A 22,871-nucleotide genomic window follows, 5' to 3' on the forward strand; every position below is an offset into this window, starting at 1 on the left:
TTCCTCTACAAATCTATTTTATGCCCACATTTATCCGCGACAGAGGCCTAGAAGTATAATGAAGTAGCACCCATACTCTGGATTCATCACTAAATGGAATAAGGGCTCATGTCTTCGGGAACCAGAATCATATATATTCAAAAGGCATGTGAAGCGACCTCGGAACGGGGTCATCTACCATCAGGTCACCTTAATAGCAGACCCCGAAAGACTCAACATGAGCAGTGCAGATCTGGCCGCCGTCTGACCTTTTTCGAATGGAGAGTTTACCCCACCGGTTGGGAGAGGATCGGCCAGGATTGTCAGCATCACTCGAACCACAGCCTGTGATCGTCCCCGAGGGCGGCTGAGACACGTCACTAAGAGCTTTCCTACTCTGATAGGAGCGTAAGTTAGACGCTAGCCTAAGGGATTTTCATTGAAACTGAACAGTTGTTGTGCATGAAAGTTGCCAGTTCGCCTTAAAGTGTCTGAGAACCTAACCCTAAGCTGCTGTGATCGACATGATCGGCAAGAAGCATGATCGGTGGCTGGCTCAGCCAACTCACGTTGGAACACTCCAATACATAAATGAGAACAAAGGTCCCGGCTATCCTTGACATGCCACCTATTGCATCCTTACCCCTCCCTCGTATGCTGTAGCCATGGCAGATACACCACGACGCCAAATTGTCCTGTGTTTCGATGGCACAGGAAACACATTCCGTGCTGATGGCACGGAAACAAATATCCTCAAGATTTGTCGAATGTTGGAAAAATCGGATGAGCAATGTCAGTATTTCCTTTTTGCGTTTTCCGCTTCATAAAGAACGGAGTCATTTGTCTGATCCAAAGTAAAGTCTAACCCTGATTAGTGTGCTACTATCAACGTACGACCGCGTCCTCCCCCGTAACAATCCAGACTAACACACTCAGCGGGCATTGGCACCGAGATAACGCCCGGCTCACTCGCAGCCATGACGCTGAAGAAGAGCAGCCGCCTGGGAAGGAGCAAAACACTGAGCCAGGCGCTGGGAAATTCCTTCGACCAGCACGTCCTCGGCGGCTACCGGTTCCTCATGCGTCACTACCGAACCGGGGCCGAGATCTACATTTTTGGCTTCTCTCGCGGCGCCTATACAGCTCTTTTCTTGGCCAACATGCTGGATTACGCCGGCCTGCTGGGTCCGGACAACGAAGAAATGATCCCTTTTATCTGGGAAGCTTTTTCGAAATTCAAGCTGAGAGTATATGCGGGGAGTGATCAGCGCAAAAAAGCGTTTGAGTTTCTCTATCATTGCCGGAAAACACTATGCCGCCCGGTTGTCAGGGCTCGCTTCGTGGGCTTGTTTGATACCGTCAACAGCATTGCAGACTTTGAAATCTTTAATAATATGAGCACCTCGGCCGTGAGAACACGCCATGCAGTGAGTATCGACGAACGCAGATCCAAATTTGAGCCTGTTCTGTTGCGCCCTAGAAATGCAGACAAGCCTCGAGTGGTCCGTCACCACCGGCGTACGAAGGCTTCCCCTCCCCAAGAGCCTCCAGGAGAGGCCTCAAACTCAGTGGAAGATGCTGCTGCAGCTCCTGTCACTGATGTGACTGAGAAAGAGGATGAGGACGAGGATGAGGATGAAGTTTGTGATGTGCAAGAGGTGTGGTTCCCCGGCGGCCATGCAGACATCGGTGGGGGATACCAGCGCGAGCCGACAGAGAAGAAATACCAGCTCAGCCATGCGCCACTGGTCTGGATGGTCCAAGAGGCATCTCGGTGTGGACTGCGGTTCGATCCGCACAAACTCCAATCCGAGGGGTGCTTCCTCGATCCGGAATCGCCAGATGCGTTCTACAAGGATCTTGATGAATCCATCACGACAGGCCAGTTGCATGATCGTCTTGAGTTTGGCCCCGGAATGTCTGTGCCCTCTGTGCTGGCATGGCGAATCATGGAGTATCTGCCAATCCGCCGGGCGGAGAGACAGCTCAATGGGATGTGGAAGTCCATCCACTGGCCGCTACATCGCGGGAGGTATCGGGAGATGGGGCTTGATGATGTGATCCATGTCTCTGCTTTCCGTCGGATGGAGGCAAATCCCGATTATCGTCCGGTCAGACTCATAGCTGGAGGTTGGAAGTACCTTCGAAAGACACCTGCAGAATTTGGGCGCGGCGAATTTGTGATCTATGAGAATGAGGGGGATCCAGTGCGACAGACATATGTCAGGAGGAAGCCTCCAGCGCAGGACAAGACAGAATAATGCCGTTCTCTCATGTGGAGGATCTTGAGGGCATGGCCGAGCATTATGTCTCAGTTGTAGAAGGCATGGGAAACCTGCTGATGAAGGATATCAACAATGCTATTAAGTAGTGAATTTCAGATAAAGAATATAATATGCCATAGTAGTATACACATACTGGCTCAACAGGTTGATTAGCTCTGGAAACCTCGGAGGCGGCGGTTGGGGAAGATCTTTCAGTCCTGACGCGTGTGGCGGTACCACAGGGCTAAGGTCTCATCTGGTTCCCTAATGCACTTTGGGCCAGAAGAAGTGGAAGCGAATGAATAATTGGAGAGGGCAACGGGGATGTCTGATGAAGGAATCTGTTGGTTTTCGTGGCAAGGTGAGGAGTTATCCTTATTGGAACATGTCTGAAATCGCGACATTGTGTCCCATGCGCAAGAGATAGAATACTGTTTTGGCGTAAGGCCCCACAGCTTTGGCTGCAACTCAATTGCCAAGATTTGCTAGAACGTATAGAGGTTAGACTGTGAGAATTGTCGTATTCAGACAGTGAGGTAAGTTGTAATTATATCATGTGATCAGATTTTCTCTGACTCCTTAACTGACTTCGTCCTCTCAAACACAAGTTAACTGACCTGATTCATGGTTATCTTTGCTAATTTCCTGCACAAGGAGCAATGACTCTTTTGAATATCCCCACTGATATACTGCTGTTGCTACCACTGTTCCTCGAGGAAGGGGATATCAACTCACTGTGTCAAACAAACCCCTGGCTGTATTCTCTCTTCAATCCATGTCTATACCGGCACAACTCCAAGCATTCCCGGAGTTCTGCCCTCTTATGGGCTGCTGGACATGGAAAAGAGGCCACAGCTCGATTAAGCCTTCAAGAAGGAGCCAAAACCGGTGTGGTGGATAACACTGGCCGGACACCCTTATGTTTGGCGGCGCAGCACGGCCATGTAGCAGTGGTAAAACTGCTACTTGCAGTTGAGCAGGTTGATGTGAACACAACGGACTTCCTAGGGCGCACACCGCTATACTGGGCTGCGATGAACGGCCACGCGACAGTGGTAGAACTGTTACTTGAAACTAGGCAAGTTGATATCGACTTGAAGGACTGTGAAGACTACACGCCCTTCTCTTGGGCTGTAGAACTTGGGCATGCGGAGGTGGTGAGGCTGCTGCTTGAAACTGGGCAGGTTGATGTGAACTCAAAGGATGAATATGGCTGTACCCCCTTATCAAACGCAGCAACGCGAGGGCATGTAACACTGGTGAAAATGTTTCTTGAGACTTGGCAGGTTGATGTGGACGCAAAGGATGAATATGGCTGTACACCGTTATCAAATGCAGTAATGGGAGGGCATGCAACACTAGTGAAGCTGTTACTTGAGACTGGGCAGGTTGATCCAGACTCACCGGACGTACAGGGCCGAACACCATTATCTTTGGCGGCAGCATATGACTATGCTGAAATCGCAGAGCTATTACTTGATACTAGGCAGGTTGATGTGGAGTCAAAGGACTCACAGGGCCGCACACCATTATACCGTGCTGCAGCTAGTGGGAGTGAGGGAGTGGTGAAACTATTACTTCAAACTGGTCAAGTCGATGTCAACGTAAAAGATCGTTGGGGTGTTACACCATTGTCCAGGGCTGAACGTTTCTGCCATTATGGGGTTGTGAAGATTTTGTCTGAATTCAAGCAGACAGGGCGGTATTAGTATTTATCAATCAATTAGAAACTCTGGGCCATACTGTAGAGGAACCAAGCTTGGAAGGTTAAAGTCCCATCAGATTATCTCTCTACTAACTGCCTATGTGGCCTATAGTCATTGGTTATTGGGAAGTTAGAGGTGTTGCACATATTAAAGCCCAACTGATGCAGCCAGGCCAGGTTTGGTCACTACACTCTACAATATATCATTAAAGGCATAAGCTGGGCAAAAGGCTCCCTCTATAATTTCATAAATCCGCCGAGCCGTAAACGGGCCCTGCATTCTGTGACCTTTCTGGTTATTACTTCCTCAGAAGATCGAAGAACTATTGTCTGCCCGTTTAGACGGAATTCCTTTTCAGAGACCGGAAAGATACACGAGAAGCGGAAACATGTGTATGTCGTCGGAGTCAATCCATCACTCCCGGCAACAGGCAACCCCTAATTTTGACTCCGGTCACATACCATATTCGAAAACATACAGCTGAAGCTTCTAGATAGTGTACTCGCTAAACAACCAGCCTCTGTTAATGTCTTGGGATGGCTGCAGTATGATCCTGAGCAGAGCGAGGCGGCTGAAATGGTTTGCATTATTTGCTTATGTCGTTCAATCTTACAGCTACCAGTAGCTTGAGACTGCGTTATGATCAAGTATCTAGGGGCCAAGGCTCAACGCTGATATTAATATAGACTTGTTCTAACTACTGTTATTTAACAGGCTCCAGCCCGCTCATCCCGATTACTTTCTACCCAGCTGACCTACTCGGGGATTATAACGACATCTCGAAGACAGGGAATGCTTGACACTCCTTCCATGAGTTCGCCAAAAAACCGTCACAAGCGCTTTCCGGCGGAACGCGGCCGGCGACCAAACCTATATACATACTGATCGACTCCATCAACACTGACTAGCCACCCATAATTATTTAAACCCACTCCCTTCTTCTTCAATTAACAACCGTGGCATTCCCTTCTCAACCATGCAGCCCTCGTCCATAACCACACCGTATGAAAATCCATGACTGCCTCCAAGCGATGGCTGACTATCACAATGGTATATTCTTGAAAATCCTCACGAACCCAGGCCTGACTTCCTCCAGAAGTAGAATCCCCTTTCCACCCTCAGGACCGTCTCGCTCCCGAATCCTTCGCCGTTGAATTGCCCGTCCTAGACTGATATGCTGCTTCTGATCTTCGGAAAGAGTATCAAATGAAAATGGTCCATACAGACCCCCGCGCTCGGTCACGAACGGCCATAGGCCCACGATTCCCAGGGCATCTTGACAGTCGCCATCGCTCAAGCCACCAAATGTATCAAGATTGCATTTGACCGCCGTGCTAGCACCGAGAAACACTGTGTCCTGGGGATGGCGAAAGCCATGGGTCAATTTTGTGGAGAGGTATATCAACAATGGTGATGATTTCGCACACATCGGGAGAGGCTCCAAGAGGCGGAGGAGAAAGCGGATTATGGAGGATTTACCACTTTAAGTGTGGAAGTCGTTTTGACTTTTGGGAGAATGTATTGCTTGTCAAAGCCATCTGCCTTCCTGTTCTACCACAGATGGCAACTCTTTCTGGTTGATGGTGAGGGTGAAGTTCTTTACAGCTAGGGTGCTTGGGTCATCTCCGCTCCCGCTATTTGCAAGCGTGGTTAACATATACACAGTGCCATGTTCAACGACACAGGCGTCTTCTCCCAAGGCCACCATGTGATCCGCGTGCGGTAGGTGTTAAACAGAATGGGTACATAACACCACCGTGGCATTCCTGCGCCGCAATAGGCCTCCTGGGCCGAACACGCGATGGGAGACCTGTTCTTCTCTATTAGCACCTAGTCCCTCGAGCACATCATGAAATATGAGCAAGGCTGAATGAAGATATAAAACTTGAGCCCTTCATAATCGTTGCTTCTGGCCTCCACTCATACTAATCTACTACTGCCGATCTCTGTTTTATTCCCTTTAGGGAGCGTAGACAGGTCTGCCTTGAGCATAGTCGCGTCCATGACCTCTTCGTATCATCTTCGGTTGTAAGCAGCGAACCCAAGAATATTTGCCCGGATAGTACTGTTAGACGGGCAGGGCGGCTGATCACAATATCCCAGCGTCAATCGGGACTTCCGCATGGTAGTAAGGGACCTCACCAAGCAAGACTTTGCATAGAGTGGACTTCCCCGACGCAATCGGTCCAACGGCCATCATGAAGTGGGACCTTGTGATGTGGAGAACAACGTTCTTTAGGGCCATTGCGCCAGGTTCCCATCCAAGCTTCCATTGACAATGGTCATCACTGGGTCGATCTTTCCGGTTCGGCCCCTGGGTTTCTAATCCTTCTCTCGATATCCGCTTCGGAAGGCAACCGGAAGTCCACACTGCAGTTTCTGCTCCAGAAACCATTGAATTTTGTCGATGCAGGTAAGGGTTACCAAAAGAATAGGAATTTTCTGAAATACATTCCCGAGTGGATCAGCTAATAGTAGAAGATAAGAGACCGCGTAAAAATCCTGCTAATGTCCATGTGCGATCTGTGACTGCAAATGTTATGACAGGCAAGAGAGCCAGCAGTACGTAGCCCAGTGTGGCAAGGATGACTTAGACCAGTCAAAAGCAACACGCAGCTTTCAACTGGTCAATCCGCCGGTCTTATATCAAGTCCTGTACTGGGCAAGAAAATCCAGGTATCTTGAGATATTTCATATCCGAAATCACTCCTGCGGTGAATCCGACTCTCTTCTGTATTTCGCTATCCATGCCTTTGTCTTGCCCCGGAATAGCGGTTCACAAATGCAGCAAGGACAACGCAGCAAAAAAACTATGATCAAGGGTGCAACAAACACCGCCCCATAAAGAAAAGTGGAAGAGTATATTAGGGTAAAATTAATACGGCTTGATGGCAAGGAAAGGAGCATGGAAGTGCCCAGCTTAATTAGATCACTCACTCTAAACGCTTGTTTTCTTTTTCTAAGAAAAGCACGTGGATGTGGTGCAGCTTGCAAGTCTAGCCAGTGATTAGGGTTCTGCCAATACCAGACGAAGCCCGAAGTCAAGCGCGAACCGTCCAGAGTTGATAAATATCGTGGATTCAAAGCTCCAGTGTGGGTGGCGATCAAACCTGGAGTGATTGATAACTAAACATAATTACCTACCCCTGGTACTAAGAACAAGCAAGCAAGCACCCCTACTTCCCTGGGCTGGGCCCCAGTCCATGCTTTTCATCCGTGCACCCATAGTAAAACTCTGGTGAATGACACCCACTTGTCCTGCCGTTCCAACGGTGCCCCACTGCAACAGGATTCTATTCTGTCTGGGCATACACTCCGAATGGAGGGAGGTCTGCACCTCCACAGGTCATCCAACGCCCCGAAACTCCCGACATTTTCATCCTACCTAAAGCCTTGAATCTCCGTCAAGATATGTGCCCAACGTCCGCCGCATTTGACGAGCCAGACTTACCACTCTCAATCCAGCATTTCCCACCCAGATAGAGCTTGACGACTCCACTCGGACACTCCCCGAGCAGATGCAGCAGCGTTCTCAACGCTGCCCTACGCCGTCGAGGCGTTTAAGGAAACGGAGGGCAAATCTTTGAACCTATGCAGACGACGAGCACAGTCCATCAATGACTCGATAAATCTCTCTGACATAGGCTTCAATGTTATCATTACCCAGAGTGCCTCTACCAGACATGTTGTTCATCACGTAGGTGATAGTCATGCGTCGGTCACGGTCCATGATGACCATTGATCCTCCCCAGCCTCCCCAGAAGCCAATTCGTCCTTCAGGAATCCAAGCACAAGTTTGCGGTGCTGGCAGAGCCACACCAAGGCCAAATCGCAGGAAGTCGAAGGTGACAATATCGGTTCCCTTTATCTGCTCCGTGAGCATTTTGTCAATGGTACTGGCTGAGATGATGCGCTTGTTCCCATCGAGAATGCCATCAAGGGAGACGATAGATCCGATTCTGGCCAATGCGCGTGCATTGGAAAATCCATTGTTCGCACCGGACACGGTCTTTCTGAAACCTGGCGTCATAGAAGCCTCGGCAGGAAAAGGTGAGCCCGCGATCGCCTTTGCCGTTATACTTTGCGGATCCAGCTCGCCGAACGGCAGCGGTGGAGGTGAGATGATATCCGCTGTGCGTGGCCAATGTTCTTCTGGTACGCCGTACTGAAAGTCAGCTTCCAAGGGACCTGTGATTTCGTCGGCCACAAACTGTTCAAGTGGTCTGCCAGTTATACGTCGAATGATTTCGCCGACAAGGTGACCTTGATTTGTGAGATGGTATCCGCTGCTCTCACCCGGAATCCACCAGGGGGCCTGAGCAGCAAGCTTCTCGGTAGCCTTTTTCGTGTCATATATTTCTTCTAGCGTTATAGGAAGCTCCCATGCGGGGACCCCAGAAGAGTGACTGAGAATGTGGGCCACTGTGACATCCTCTTTGCCGTTGGCTCCAAATTCCGGCCAGTACGTGGCCACCTTCTCATTCACATCAAGCAGACCACGGTCGACAAGGATGAGAGCTGCTAAGTTGGTGACAACTTTGGAGCACGACCAAACCACTGTAATTGTGTCTTTCTGCCAAGGCCGAGTCCTGGCCACATCTGCGTGGCCCCCCCACAGGTCAAGTATATTTTTCCCATTGACATTCACACAGAGGGATGCACCTAGTTCATCCTTTGAGGCGATTCTTTGTTGGAGAAGATCACGCACAGAGTGCAAGGTAGGGTCACAGGTCCCATAAATTTCATTCATTGTTTATTGAGAGTTGTGAGATCAATTAAGCTAATGAAGATGAGAGAATTCTTCCACAAGGATAATAAACAAGGCATGCCAACTCTTATAAATGAATCGACGTTCAATAGGGGTGAAAATTCCAAACTTATGACTGACTGAAACACTGTTGCCTAGTGATACGCATAGTGCTTTAGCTTCGAAATCTATTTTGAGCGGCTGGGCGCTAGAAGCTGCTGTAACTCATGGGCAACAGCTTGCCAAGCAAAGGCAGTGGAGCAACCTGGAGCTAGTAGGGAAGTGACAGTTTGTACGCTCGTAGACCTCTACAAGCAGGGATTAGTCGACCTTGATAATATTGGGGCGACGCCGCGGATGCTTACTGCTTGTATGCACTGCAGCAGCCATGTCATGGTAAGGACGGCAATGATTTAATCAACAGTTGTCTCATAGTAGGTGCGGACATTAATGCATAAGGTATGGATGGTAAAACAGCTCTCTATTTACCCTGTAAGCCTGGTCACTCAGAGCATAATAAGGCGTAGATATGATTAATAGAGTACTTCCTGAGTTATGTGCTAACTGGACAGTTCAAGATAAGGGTAAGAATACTACTCTCTGCGCAGCTGTGGACAAGTAGGGCTATGAGCATGATGTGGTGGTCTACTATATCCTCTGGGTAGCCACAGAGTGTGACAAACAAACTATAGCCTCTCATAGGAAACCTCTGCTCTATTTTTACTTTATGGGAGCCAATGTAACTAGTTAAAAGAACTAGACACCTATCAAGTTATGCCTTGACAATGGTTGTGATGTTAATGTGGCTGATAGTGGGAATAGACAGTTGCCTGCTGCTGACCGACACTGCTGACATCCAGAGAGGCGGCGGGATTTCTTGTTGGGCTTGAGTTGGGTTTATCCCTGCATGATAATTGAGTGATCATCTTCATTAATTTGTTATAGTGTTGGACATACAGGGTCTAGAAAGAGAAACGCTGACATGGTATCTGTCGACAGGCAGGCTGAACCTCCATAATGGCTGCAAGGAATGCAAAGTGGCAGACGCAGGACAAAGGAAGACACTAAGCTAAGTGCTAGTAAGTATGTATGTAAGGCGAGAATGTAAACATTGCATAGGTGTGAGTGGTAGGTACAAGTAAGTAAACGCGAACACATAGTGAGGGGTGCAATTTGCCAGGAAGAGAATGGAAACAAGCAGGAAATGGGTTTACAGAAGTTGTTCCATAGCAACATGAACAGCTCCTTATAGATTTTTCTCTGGGTCCTGGGCCGGTTGGCCCGGAGTAAACTGGTCCGATTTCTCTTCTTCAGCTTGGTCCGATTTATGCTTCCAGCCACGAATCTTCTGGCCTAGTCGATGTGCTCCTCGACTAAATGGTCGGTAGACAAGTACCACAGGTTTGCCGACGAATTTCGCAATTCTTTCAAACGAAGCATCGGGGAACAGGCGGATACAGATGGCCCAAGGGAGCGAGATCGCTGCAACAAAAATACAGATCGCCCATTGTTCCCCTTCGATTGCGACGATGCTGAATGCAGCGCCACCGTAAAAGGCAATGACAATCTGGCAGCCAACCATGATGCAGTTGATACCAATGAAAAACCAATTGCGATGTAAGCCAGTGAAGATATTGAATCGATTATCCAGACGTCGATTGTTGAATTCATTGAAGACTTGCATCCACACGAAGGTGTTGAACACGATGGAGCGTCTGTACTCCTCAGAGTAGTCGAGGAAGTTCTGGCGAGGACCGAAGTGAAGGGTCAGAGTGACTGTTAACTGGAATATCGATTGGCCAATAATCATCTTCCACATTGTTATAGAGATCAGAGGTGCACCCCCCTTGACGGGTCTGCGGTCCAAGATTTCCTCAGTTGGGGGATCAGTAGCAAGGGCAAGTGCAGCCAGGGAATCCCTATAAGGAACATTCAGTCAGCCAAGAACTAGTTGGATCGGAAAGTATATAACCTTACATGATGAGGTTAATCCATAGCAGTTGTACGGCGGTCAGGACAGATCGCATTTCCGGGTCAGAAACTGATGAAATGAACGTGAGAAGAACAGCTGTGATGTTGACTGTGATCTGGAACTGGAGGAACTTGCGCACGGCATCGTTGACTGCCCTTCCCCACATCAGCGCAGTCAGAATAGATGAGAAATTATCGTCCATAAGCACGATTGCAGACGCCTCCTTGGCCACCTCAGTACCAGCAATCCCCATAGAGAAGCCAATGTTGGCGGCCTTGAGCGCTGGTCCATCATTAGTGCCATCTCCTGTTACCGCAACAATCTCACCCATATCTCGTAGCTTCGTGACAAGTATTCTCTTGTCTTCGGGTGATGAACGCGCAAGAACCTGCAGCTGTGGGAGGATATCTTTGAATTCTTCGTCACTCAAAGTCCTGAATCGAGGCCCTTCCATCACAATTCCTCCTGTATAGATTCCGCAGTCGGTTGCAATAGCCTTGGCCGTAACCATGTTATCCCCAGTGACCATGCGAACAGTCACACCGGCATGGTGGCATTTGGCTACAGCCTCAGGAACACCCGGACGGATAGGATCCTGGATACCAACAACACCAAGAAATGTCATGTTGCGCAGCAGTCGACCGAGATCGGCCTCAGAAGGATCTTCCGTGTTGACAGCATCACTAGGAGGCCACTCTGCAAAATCACGAAAGACCAGTGCGATAGTGCGGAGTGACTGTTTTGCGTAATTCAGGATAACTCCCTCCAGTCGCTCGCGTTCCGCGGAGCCAAGGGCAACCTGCCCTGATGGCATCCAGAGCGAAGAGCTGTACCCGAGGAGAATTTCAGACGCACCCTTGACAAGGAATCGATGCGTACCATCGGAAAACCTGACCACAGCACCCATACATTTACGGCCTGAATCAAACGGCATCAGCTGTACGACGGTGGCATTGGCACGTTCTTCGGCCAAGGACCCCATTCCAAGGACATCACGAGCAAATCCAAGAAGAGCAGTTTCTGTTTTTGAGCCGATAAATCCAGGAATGCCGTTTTCCTCGCCCTCAAATGCCGTAGAGTTGATCGCTATAAACTCGATAATCATTTGCTTATGGTCCCGGGCCATGTCGTTTGCAAAAGCTGCAGAGCGTCGGCCATTGCTGCTCTGATTCTTGTCGTCGAATTCATCAGAACCAAAGGTGCCAGTGACAACAGTCATGCGGTTTTGAGTTAGTGTTCCGGTTTTGTCTGAGCAGACGGTGGTAGCGTTACCCATCGTCTCGCAGGATTTCAGCACTCGGACTAGGTTGTTCAACTTCACCATGCGTGTGGTTGCAAAAGCGAGTGCCAAAGTAACAGCAAGGGGAAGGCCCTCTGGAACAGCCACCACAATGACAGTAATTGCAACGATAAGAATATCAGTAAATTGAGATGCCTTCTCTGTGCTGGTTTGGTGGTTACCCGGAAGGCTGCCCAGGAAGCGGAACAACAAGACAAAGAATAGAAGTACTGCAGCACTCCCTCCCAGTTTAGCAATAGCTCCAGCTAAACCATCCAGCTTCTTTTGGAGCGGTGTGGGATCCATGTCCTGACGCATGGCCATGAGAATCTTGCCGTAGCTGGAATTAATGCCCACTGATGTGACCACGCATGTACCAACACCTTCAAGGACCTTGCTGCCAGAGATAATGAAGGGATCTAGATCCTGTTGCTTGCTATGCCCTTGCTCGAGCAATCGCATGACTTGTTCAGCTCCTGTTTTTTTAAGCTGGTCAGATTCACCAGTGGCCGATGACTCGTCGCATTTCACGTTGTGGCCTCCGATAAAGATGCCATCAACGGGAACAAGGTCCCCAGGCTCCAGATGAAGAATATCACCGACGAGGACGTCATGAACAGAAATTCTAAGAGCTTTTCCAGATCGAATCACAGTCACTTCACGGTCTTCCTTTTTCGCGTTTAACCTGACAAACGCTCGTTCCTTCTGGTAGTCGTTCAACGATCCCACCATGACCACAATGATGATAGCAACACAAATTGCACAACCTTCAACCCAATCGAGGGGCATTCCCGAACCTGGGGCATGTTCCACACCAAAGGTCTCGTACAGGCCTAAGGCCAAGGAAATAACGGCAGCCGCGGTAAGCAGAATGAGCACCTTGTCGTTGTAGGCCATCCACATGAGCTTCCAGAGAGGTGTTGCTTTCTTCTCTGGGAGGACATTTCGGTTGAAGACACGGATGCGGTCTGCAAAGGGTTCCTTCGAATGGGACCCGTCCGATACTGAGGTTTCATTTGCACTGAGTCCTGCATTGGGATCCGTACGAAGACCGTTTACCAGCCCCGGGAGCCCTCCTAGAGCCATGAGTGCAGGTAAAGACTTTGGGTTCAGAAGCTTGTTCAGTTGGCCGGGAGAAAAGTGAAAGGGATTATTGTCGACCTTGAAGTCTGCCTCAGTGCCAGGGTCTGGTCGCAGAGCTTCCTCTTGCTCATTTGCTGAGAAAATGCTGGATGTAAGGCTAGACGGCTGGTCCTTTTCCCCTTTCGGCAGACTCAACCTCGGACTACTCGGTGCCATTGTAGTTTCACTCATCGCTCGATCGTGACCGTCGTAGACGCAGCTTGTGGCCGTTAGATCACTAAGTGATCTACTCCGAGTGGGATTCTCTGGTAGGAGGTCTCTATTTATTTCATTGGCCGCGAAAGTATCGGAAATGGGATCCTGAGTCAATGTTAGCTGTTGAGTATATAGTGGGAGGCTTGTGCATGACGGGTCACATAAGTACCGGAACATGGACTGTAATAGTGGGTACAGGGGCCTGGAGTGAAGCGCCCGCTTCCTTTTCAGATGATGCCGTCATGTCGCTTGGATATGATTCGGGAGGAGGGAAAAGGTAGCGTCCTGAGCCTCTGGACAAATGATTGCAGGCCTGAGTCAGAAGGGACATCAAGGAGGACCGAACGAGCATTTAACTCTTTCGTCACCTTCAGAACTGTATCATGATATTGCGCAAAAGCTCCACTCCAAGAGCTGCCTGGATTTGTTCAGATCACAGCAGGCTGTGCAAAGCCCAAGCCGTCTCAAACAATGGCTGGGGACATCTCCAAGATTCCATATTTTCCTGCCAAGCCAGCTCCCAGGGGACTTGGAGACCCGAGAAGTGGCGATGGCTCCGCGAGATAAACCGCAATCAGACTTTGAAGATGGTCAGTAATTTCTGGTATTTGCTCTCCGACGAGCCACTGGCCTGTAGGAAGGGGCTCATGGCATGAAGAGAGGTGGCATGCAGTTGATCACTCCGCAGAGAGACCCACCATGCCGCTGCTCTGGGGAACTGCCCGCAAGTTAGTCAGTAAATGTTAAGGCATTACTTTGGATCGAGTATCAGAGGCGAGAAGCACTTCGCAAGAGGAGGTTGCCCAGGCTCTCGGCCTTCGATCGAGTGAGGCAGTGCTTGCGGACGGCCACCGCGCCTTGAAAAATCCCGGCAATCAGCGTGACTTAAGTGTGCCCTAACAACCGGAAGACATGCAGATTGCTGTATACCAAGGAAGACGGGCCTGAGGGATATGTGGGCGAAACGGCAATGACCGATTTCTCACCCAAGGTATGGGCACAGGCCGCAGAGCCGACGCCGAGACAATCAGCATATGGTCTCGCTGGCACCCTGAACGCTAAGTCTCCAAAACTATTCTGATTTAGGCCAGAGTGGGGGAAGCGGAAGGTCGGTTTTGGGTCTGGGGACGTAACCCACCCCGCAATTTATCGAGGTCTACCCCGGATAATGCATGGCTTTTGTTGCACAGCCTTGCCACGATAGCTGGACTGACCTCGCCAAGCCTGGGGTCTAGATCTTGACCGCTCAGCTAACCTATGGAGAGGAGAGATTCTGGATCACCATGTAACCTTGAACAGAGTCAACGGAAATTTCCGCTCTTGGCGGATTCAGAACGAGCCTGTTACTAGTCGCCAGTATTGAGAGCGGGATGCCAAGTCTCCGGGGGCAAGGGCACGGAGCAGAGCAACACACATGCATCGATTCTTTGAACTTTAATCAGCCGTGGTACCGGTAGTTGGGCAACTAAATAGCAAGAATCATGTATGTTACTCGAAATTAAGTTGTATATCTATATACAACTTTAAACACACACGTGGTCCAGCAGTAACCCGCTGCCAAGAAAATGACAGGAGACGAGGATGCGGAGGAGGGTCCCCTGTTCAGAACCCACATAAAGATGTACAGCCTCCCCCACAAGGGTCTCTTAATTCTCCAAGCGTTTCGACTATTCCGACTGAACTAACCTTCCGGAGGTTAGCATTGTTCATTGATCCTAAACGCACGTCAATATGGGCATCACCCTCCATGCCAAAAACAGCAATGATCCACCTGAGGTCCGTAATTGGCGAATACACCTTATCGCCGTGGTGATGAGCATGGGAGCCATTGCTAGTAAGTCCAAGTCGCATCCTACGTGATGCCATACTAACCATCATTACAGTGGGTTATGACACCAGCGTCATTGGCGGAACCATGGCCCTGGAGTCATTTCGTCGAGACTTCGGCCTGGACAAAGTATCTAAGTCCGAAACGGATACGCTGGAAGGCAACATTGTGTCCACGTTTCAAGTTGGATGCTTCTTCGGGTCACTTCTCACCTTCCCGCTTGCAGAAAGGTTTGGGCGGAAACTGGCGATTGTCATGGCAGTGAGCGTCTTCTGTGTAGGGGGCAGTTTGATGGTGAGAAGATTATCATTATTTCCAAGAGCAGCCAGACAGGCGTACTAACATCTTGTCCTTCAAGACTGCTGCATCCGGTCACCTGGGTTTAATCTATGCTGGTCGTGCCATTGCAGGATTCGGAATCGGATCTGTGTCTCTCCAAGTACCGGTATATATAGCGGAAATGGTGAGCGAAACGAACATGCTTCTCAGTAATCAATTTATCTTCGGAGCTAATGAAGTCCAGTCTCCATCGTCAATCCGTGGTCGGCTGGTTGGTATTTTCGAAATTTGCTCCCAAGGCGGCGGCATGTTAGGATTTTGGATCAACTACGCCATTAACCGCACGATATCCTCCTCTCTGAGGTCTCAGTGGCAGGTGCCCTTGGGCTTACAGCTCCTTCCAGGTGGTCTGCTCCTAGCGGGAGTCTTTTGGTGTCCTGAATCTCCGCGATGGTACGCTAGAAAAGATCGATGGGAGGAAGCCGAACGCAGTTTGACATGGGTACGCACTCTGCCGGCGGACCATCCCTTCATCCAGGACGAACTTCAGCAGATCCGTGAGCAAATCCTAGTTGGCCTTGCTCCCCCGACAACCAAGCATAGCCCGTGGTACTATGTGAGGCGCTTGACCCGAAAAGGGACTCGGAATCGTATCGGCATTGGTCTTCTGTTGATGGCTTTCCAGAATTTGACGGGCGTGAACATTATCACATAGTAAGGATCACAGTGTCGCCTCTGGAAGGACCACTCCCGCTAATAGTATGACTCGAAGCTACTCCCCACGGATCTTTGAAACACTTGGTATCGGTAGCACTGATACAAAGTTATTTGCAACTGGGTTCTACGGGATCGCAAAAACAGTCGGGATGATCATCTTCAGTGTGTGGCTGGTTGAGAGGGTGGGTCGGCGCAGTGGACTGGTATGGGGTGCCTTTATAGGCAGCCTTCCAATGTGGTACATAGGGGGCTATGTCTTCAAACAGGACCCAACAGGCACGTCAGCCCGAGGGGACACGGTGCGTACTGCCTGGGGTTATATTGCCATGGTTTGCGTCTATCTCTATGGGCTCATCTACTGCGCTACTTGGCAGGTAAGTAGTGTCCCTCTTTCCCGCCATGTCCTTTGGCCATAACATGAGCTGACAGTTCTTCCAGGGTATTACCTGGGTAGTGTGTGCGGAAATCTTCCCAATTGATATTCGTATGCTGTGTGTAGCAATCACAACAGCCGACCAGTGGCTCTGGTCATTCATCATCAGTCGCACCACACCGTACATGATTACCTCGCTTGGCTACGGTACGTACTTCTTTTTCGCGTCACTGATGATCTGCATGGGCTTCTGGGCGTGGTTTTCTGTCCCTGAGACAAAAGGCAAAACCTTGGAGGAGATGGAGGCGTTATTTGGCGCCGCTACTGGTTTTGACTATGAAATTGGCGGGGTCCAGTCAGATGAGAAGAAAAAGGAGATTCTGCAGATTGAGAACGTGGCAGAGAAGGGATATAACGACAGCCGATGACTCCACGGCCCCCGCACTAGCAAGCTGACAACGGGAAGGCCAAGGACTGAACCGTGCATGGTTTGTTCGGATATGATTCGACGTAGCTAGGTTATGGTATGGCATACTGTGGATATTATTTGAGCTTTACGAATATTATGGACGTTAGTAATTTAGGAAAGCTCATTACCGGTATAAACGGCCATATTTACTTTGCTTTATCGGCGAAATCAAGCGAGTCCACTTTTAAGAAACCGAGCTTGCATCTTCCCGCCGTCGGCTATGATACGTCTAATAATGCTTCGGACGATTGTTCTAATATATATCTACACTACGGAACAGCCCAGCACTTAGTCCGATTAAGCCCCTCCTTTTCGTTCACAAACCTGATGACCTAGAGTACGATAGTGAGCAGCGATCTCGCTGCCCCACGGATTCGGAAGCTGCGAGCAGTCATAAACAGACAACCAAAGGAGGTATCATGTCAATATGGGATTGACTGGAGATTCGACCACCCGTCGCCCTTGCACAGCCTCCACATGTGCGGGGGTTGCTGAACGTAGTATGGAACCATAAGGAGCGATCAAGGAGTCGTCGCCCAATGAGAAGCAGAGCAAGATGATCAGATCACAAAAGGGTCGGGACATGTCGGACAACAACCGGCTTAATGTCGCCAAAGACAAGGAATAACCGTAAGCTGACAGTTTCTCAGTCATTCTCCAGTCCGTAGTCAACTGGCGGCTCGTGTTGCAGTGGGTTTCGGGACATATGTGCGTTTTGGGGTGCTGGTAAGCGCTTGGCCCTGAGGAGGTGGAAGTTATGTATTTCCGCCAAGGCCACTATCAAATTCAATTGCAAACCCTGATAGGTCAAGCAGAAAAGGGTACTATATTCTTGAACAGCAATAATTGTTAACCTATCATTAACTGACTTGAGCAAATAATGTGAAGAGCATTGCCGCCTCCGCTGAGAGAGGCAGTGACCAGAAATCTGGTGCTTTAGCGGCTTCAAGTGCAAGCCGATAGCATATCTCCAAAAGTTGGCGTTCTGTGGGGTGACCCTCAGTTTTCACCCGTAAACCGATTGCCATTGCCATGTAGACATGGAATTTGGATATGATATCGATGTAGGGTATTCTCCAATCGTAGGGAACAGACAAGGAACAGTATATAACATCCAGGAATAATTGGAACATTTCCCGACTGACAGTATACTTAGCCTCTCCGACCTTGTCGAAAAATATGTCCAGAAGTGTCTCGGCCTCGAATCTGGTGGGCGAGGTAGTTATGTTCGGGGTCTTGCTGGTAGCAGAATGCAGAGAATCATGAACTGCGGGTGAGGCACAGTTTGTGCCCATGGCTAGGGATGATGCTGAAAGAGGAAGATATTGAGGTGGCATATCGGTCAGATGTGAGGAAGCTGTTGTAGGCGACATAGGATATCCTGGTGAAAGGGTCTCTGGTACTTGGTGGAAGCTTGTAGAGAATGCCTCGGGAACCTCGGAGGCGATATAACGCGGAGATCGTGTAGCAGGTAAGGATACTGCCGTGGCAGAGATGCTATCCGCGACTGAACGAGATGGCTGGTACATTTCACCGGAGTGCCGGATATTTTCAGAATCAGTCGACAAGTATAGCGGAGAAGAGACTTGTTGCTCTGTCCCGGCAACATTTTGACCAGGACCAGCGAACAAGTTGCCGCTGAGTTCCGAAATCAGAGTTCCCAATCGCTGGATCCTAGGTTCTAAGATCTCGTGTATCTCACTCTTTCTTTGGGGGCGAATACAAGCGCGGGAGAGGCGCCGACAAGTTGCACAGGGAGTCTCAGTGTCACAACGTCTCTTTTTCTGCCGACATATCTCGCACGCCGTTATAGGTTTCCGTTGCAGCGAACATGCGCTGGAAGGCTTTTCTCCCATGGTACAGTGCTCTTCAACAATACGTTCCAAGAGCCACTGGTCCATGGCGACCGGCCCAAGCTGACTTCGACGGGTCCGTCTCAGTCAGCTCGAAAATTGAAGTTCGATTGCGCTGGGTTTACGGACATCGGCTGGCCCAACCATAAATATATAGGGCTCAGTCAGTCCGGGAATTCCAAGTAATGAATAGAAAGGACAGAAAGACCCTTGAGGAAGAACAGAGCACCGACAGCGACTTTGAGAATCTGGGAACCGGGGAGCTATTATCTGTTTCAGTCCTATACCCCCGCACACAAGAGCACTGCCACCATTCTCGCCAACCCGCAGCCGTCAAAAGCGCCTGCTCAATCAGCTTCTTTACGTTTGCCAATTACTCCTCCGCCGCCTTGAGAGCAGACTGGCGCTCTTTCGTGATTTTCTTGGCTTATAAGGCGGGAGATTGACGTGGTGAGCGATCAATGTAACCTCAATCTACACCCTGATACTGTACGTATTGAAGGCTGAAGCACACCCGTTCAGCGGCGCGTTTTGCGGTCTGAGTATTGCGATGAGAGATGGCTTGCATATCATTCATACTCGACGCTGCGTATGTCTGCCCGCCCTTGCCAGAGCTTCCCAGATACTCGCCATTTCACCTAGTTTCTGTCGACCTTCAGCGTTGATGGTCAATCTCTCTGGCAGCGTCAGGAAACAAATCCTGAAGCAAATCATATCGAGCTCTCTGAGCGTTCCCAGTTTTGAGTCAAGAATAGACCGAGTGGCGTAAGAGGTGAAAAGGGTTCTTGCCAAACTGAGATCGTCTTGATGTAGTGGAGAATCCTATGGCGTGGGAAAGGACACCGTGGTCAAGGAGGTTGAAGAACTGCTGTTACTGGTGCAATCGAACCAGTGGTTGACAAGTTGTATTCCAAAAGCCTCTCAGTCGCGGTCCTAGCTGCGAGGATACTACCCCGAGTCTGACAATAGCCGATTCCTACCGCAGCCGTACTTCAGTCCTCCCCGCCGAGTCCTGGAGCAGCTTGATATCCGTGAATGTGCTCTGTAGCAACCCAAGCCGCTTCTCATGCTGACAAGCCAGCACCGCAAGTGTCGAAGTCTTCCACAGAGGAACGTGGCGGTCCTTACGGTTGCTGAATATGGTCAAGACAGCAAACAAAATCGCCATCAGCTCAGTTGCTAGAGGTGGAATAAAATACGGCCAGCGAATCGAAACAAATGGCTGGCTCTCGATTCTCTCTCCATGTGCAGCCGCGGCATTTGGCCCGTCACGCAGATGATCCGTCATACTAGCCGCCATTTTCTTGAAACGCTCATCAATGTTCACGTCACCAGATAGAGCAGCGGCCAGACCTAGGTTTTTGTTCTCAAAGTTTCCTTCAACCCACTGGGTAACGATCGTTGAGGACATCAAGAAATTGTCCAGGGCTGCGAGATTGGAATAGCGTATTTGGAGTGCAGGGATGTTGTCGGTCTTGAACTCGTCCGTGTCCAGCGAGCCCCATTCATACTCACGAGGTGTACGTTTCCAGGGATTCGCGACGCCGAAATCGACTTCCCGGACCTTCTCAAAGGAAAAGTCACTGCCGTTCGCCTTTGCGTCTATGTACTTGTACGCCGTGAGTGAGAGAGAGCATTCTGTAATGTTAATGTTCTCAGGCTGAAGATTAAAGTTCGGGGTCGATCGGTATACTGCGAATCTTGTAACTTCCGGAAAGGTGTCTGGCAGAGCTAGGATTGCTGGGTTTCCCAACAGTGAAGATGCATTCAAAAAATAGTTAGTAGCCCAATCGGTGAAGTAATAGCTAGTTGAGATGCCCAATCCGCCTGGTGTCGTCATGTTGCATTGCGTCGAATACTCATTACCGTCACATTTGGCCGACCGCAAGGTTTCCTGGGTGACGTTCTTGCACTGGCTCTTGAAACCTAGTGATATATAGGATCCAGTCCAGCGACACTCCCCGGGGCAGCTGAACGTTGCCGGGGTGTTGACGCCGTAGAGTCCTTGGACCACGGCGGACTGCATGTTGGGATCTTGCGGAATGCTCTCTAGTCAAAATACGTGAGCGGCTTCTGTTGTTAGACTTGGGGCGCCGAAAATGCTTACCAATACGAGGGTTCGGCATTTCTCCCATCCGCTCAAGGGAGTATTTGTGTGCATATCCAAAGGTGACTCTGTCATCGGGGAAGAAGATGTGTCGCTGCTCGAACAGGATTACTTGCTGCGCAAATGGCGCGAAGGTGAGTCGCATGATAGTGATAAATGCGCCGATGGTGGCCAGGTTCCACTTGACTGTGGTAAGTAACATGATAGATCCCCATATGCGGCCGCGACTAGCTTCATCAAATGTTTCAAAGTCAGAAAGCTTCCGAGATCCGGTCTTGAAGTGAAGCCACTTAAGTTGGCCGATGAACTGGCTCACGCCGTGCATCAGCGCCGCGGTGTAGCCGGTAGTCAGGAGAGAAATAGTCGCGCTGAGAGAAACACGGGCGCTCCAGGCAGAGAGAGCCTTGTTGTCCATATACCAGAAGATGCAGGCGATGCCAATGAGGAGGCTCAGGCTCAGAATTGAGGTGATGGTCTCTAAGAGCCATTCCTTGGGGGAGTACATCGGATGGCGCTTATACTCAGCGGAGGCCAAACTCAGTGGCTCGGAGCCTACTTCGGAGACATGTGCGGGCTCATACTGGTGAGATTTGAGGTTACTGTGGTCCCCGGACATGATGAGAGCCTGTGGCTGCACGGATACGAGTTGATCCGGACAGCGTTGGAACTTTTGAGCGAGATAGTCGACCTAAGGACAAACCACCCAGACAACTTCCAGAGTTTTTCCCGAAGGGTGTTCTGGTTTGATTTATGCCCAATATTTGGCTGCTGACACCCCCGTTTCCATTTCGAGGCTGGCTGAATTCAGCCGCCAGCCAAACTGGGCTGTTTGTTTTCTTTGGCTTTCCCCTGGTAAGAATTTAGGAAGGATAAGACGGGTCAACATAATTCCATTTAAGTGCCAGGTTCAAGTGGTCAGGGGCCTCAGGTCCCTAGCCAGCCAAGAAATGAGCTGTACTCGGATTCCTACAAGGGTAGGCGTAGGAGACGTGTAATTGGCAGTATTGAGACAGGTCAATTTCGACCAATATCGGTAAGGTAGCGAGAACCGTAGCCTATTAAAGTTCGCAGCTGAGAACATGCAGACGTCAGCCGGTAAAATTATTACAGCGTTAAGCGAAGGTTTCGGCAGGTCAGAGGTCAGGAATAGTGAAGCAATTAGGCTGGTAAGGATGGTAAACATGCCATCAATCCCACAAATGCCTCACTCTCTTCTGGAAGAGAGTTGTCCATAATTTTTGCACTACTGCAATCGCAACGACGGATCGGAAAGGCAAACCCGGACCCGATACAAGTCGCCCACGTTTGTTGCTCGACCGCGTTGACGAGGGTGTTGTCGAGCCTGTGATGTTTCCGGCGAAAGACAAGGCCAAAAAATAACGTACGGTCAGCCTTCTCATTTTTGGCTATATTCCCCACGCCAGAGGCTGTAGCGCAGTCTTCCCTGGACGTGTCTTTTGCTGGGCAGCCCTTGTTCCACCTATCAGCGATGTTATATCTCATGTCATCTTCCTCAGTGCACGTTTGCGAGTGACCCAAATCTCCGAAATGGACATATCAGACCAGTTGTCTATGGGAACGTCCTGCTAGTCGGCTAGGCCTTGTTACATGAGTATTGAGTCAGATACTGTTACTATTTACGTTCGATGACTCGGGCCGCCATATTCGTGGGGCTGAGTACTATTCAATACACTTACTGCGCTCTCTGACAAAACGATATGAATGGCACCCCTCCTTTCTGTTAATTGGGGCCAACCCCCACCAAACAGGAATGATGATTTGTAATCCTTACGACGTTGGAAACCCCATATTTAGACTGAATGCGTCAGACCCTCAGACACAAGACTATATCTTCAGTGGGGGCCGAATGCTGAAGTGGGGCGCCAAATAACAAACTGGGGCCATTGATATTGTTCTGATGCAGATACTACGGAGTACTTACTGAGTAATTAGATCGCTT

General features: G+C 49.7%; 6 protein-coding genes across 6 annotated transcripts; 3 read left to right on the top strand and 3 right to left on the bottom strand.

Annotated features, from left to right (window-relative positions):
• Positions 1 to 644: 644 nt before the first annotated feature.
• Positions 645 to 2,240, top strand: ALT_7283 (T6SS phospholipase effector Tle1-like catalytic domain-containing protein; the record flags this gene model as incomplete). Its single annotated transcript, XM_089600220.1, has 2 exons — positions 645 to 771; positions 916 to 2,240. The coding sequence occupies 2 exons, from the start codon at positions 645 to 647 to the stop codon at positions 2,238 to 2,240; spliced, it is 1,452 nt and encodes a 483-aa protein (XP_089455682.1).
• A 662-nt stretch (positions 2,241 to 2,902) lies between these two features.
• On the top strand, positions 2,903 to 3,952 carry ALT_7284 (ankyrin repeat domain-containing protein; the record flags this gene model as incomplete). Its single annotated transcript, XM_033557171.2, has 1 exon — positions 2,903 to 3,952. The coding sequence occupies one exon, from the start codon at positions 2,903 to 2,905 to the stop codon at positions 3,950 to 3,952; it is 1,050 nt and encodes a 349-aa protein (XP_033413062.2).
• Positions 3,953 to 7,538: 3,586 nt separating this feature from the next.
• On the bottom strand, positions 7,539 to 8,699 carry ALT_7285 (serine hydrolase domain-containing protein; the record flags this gene model as incomplete). Its single annotated transcript, XM_033557170.2, has 1 exon — positions 7,539 to 8,699. The coding sequence occupies one exon, from the start codon at positions 8,697 to 8,699 to the stop codon at positions 7,539 to 7,541; it is 1,161 nt and encodes a 386-aa protein (XP_033413061.2).
• Positions 8,700 to 9,942: 1,243 nt separating this feature from the next.
• ALT_7286 (calcium-transporting ATPase 2) lies at positions 9,943 to 13,529 on the bottom strand (the record flags this gene model as incomplete). Its single annotated transcript, XM_089600221.1, has 3 exons — positions 9,943 to 10,615; positions 10,674 to 13,390; positions 13,455 to 13,529. The coding sequence occupies 3 exons, from the start codon at positions 13,527 to 13,529 to the stop codon at positions 9,943 to 9,945; spliced, it is 3,465 nt and encodes a 1,154-aa protein (XP_089455683.1).
• A 1,487-nt stretch (positions 13,530 to 15,016) lies between these two features.
• ALT_7287 (sugar porter family MFS transporter) lies at positions 15,017 to 16,910 on the top strand (the record flags this gene model as incomplete). Its single annotated transcript, XM_089600222.1, has 5 exons — positions 15,017 to 15,119; positions 15,169 to 15,407; positions 15,472 to 16,106; positions 16,165 to 16,483; positions 16,548 to 16,910. 5 exons carry the CDS (start codon positions 15,017 to 15,019, stop codon positions 16,908 to 16,910), a joined length of 1,659 nt encoding a protein of 552 aa, XP_089455684.1.
• Positions 16,911 to 19,780: 2,870 nt separating this feature from the next.
• On the bottom strand, positions 19,781 to 21,527 carry ALT_7288 (DUF3176 domain-containing protein; the record flags this gene model as incomplete). The annotated part of the gene is made up of 2 exons (XM_089600223.1): positions 19,781 to 20,853; positions 20,912 to 21,527. 2 exons carry the CDS (start codon positions 21,525 to 21,527, stop codon positions 19,781 to 19,783), a joined length of 1,689 nt encoding a protein of 562 aa, XP_089455685.1.
• Positions 21,528 to 22,871: the final 1,344 nt, after the last annotated feature.

The sequence above is a fragment of the Aspergillus lentulus genome (assembly GCF_001445615.1).
Source record: "Aspergillus lentulus DNA, contig: Alt12, strain: IFM 54703, whole genome shotgun sequence".
In the NCBI taxonomy this organism is placed as follows: domain Eukaryota; kingdom Fungi; phylum Ascomycota; class Eurotiomycetes; order Eurotiales; family Aspergillaceae; genus Aspergillus; species Aspergillus lentulus.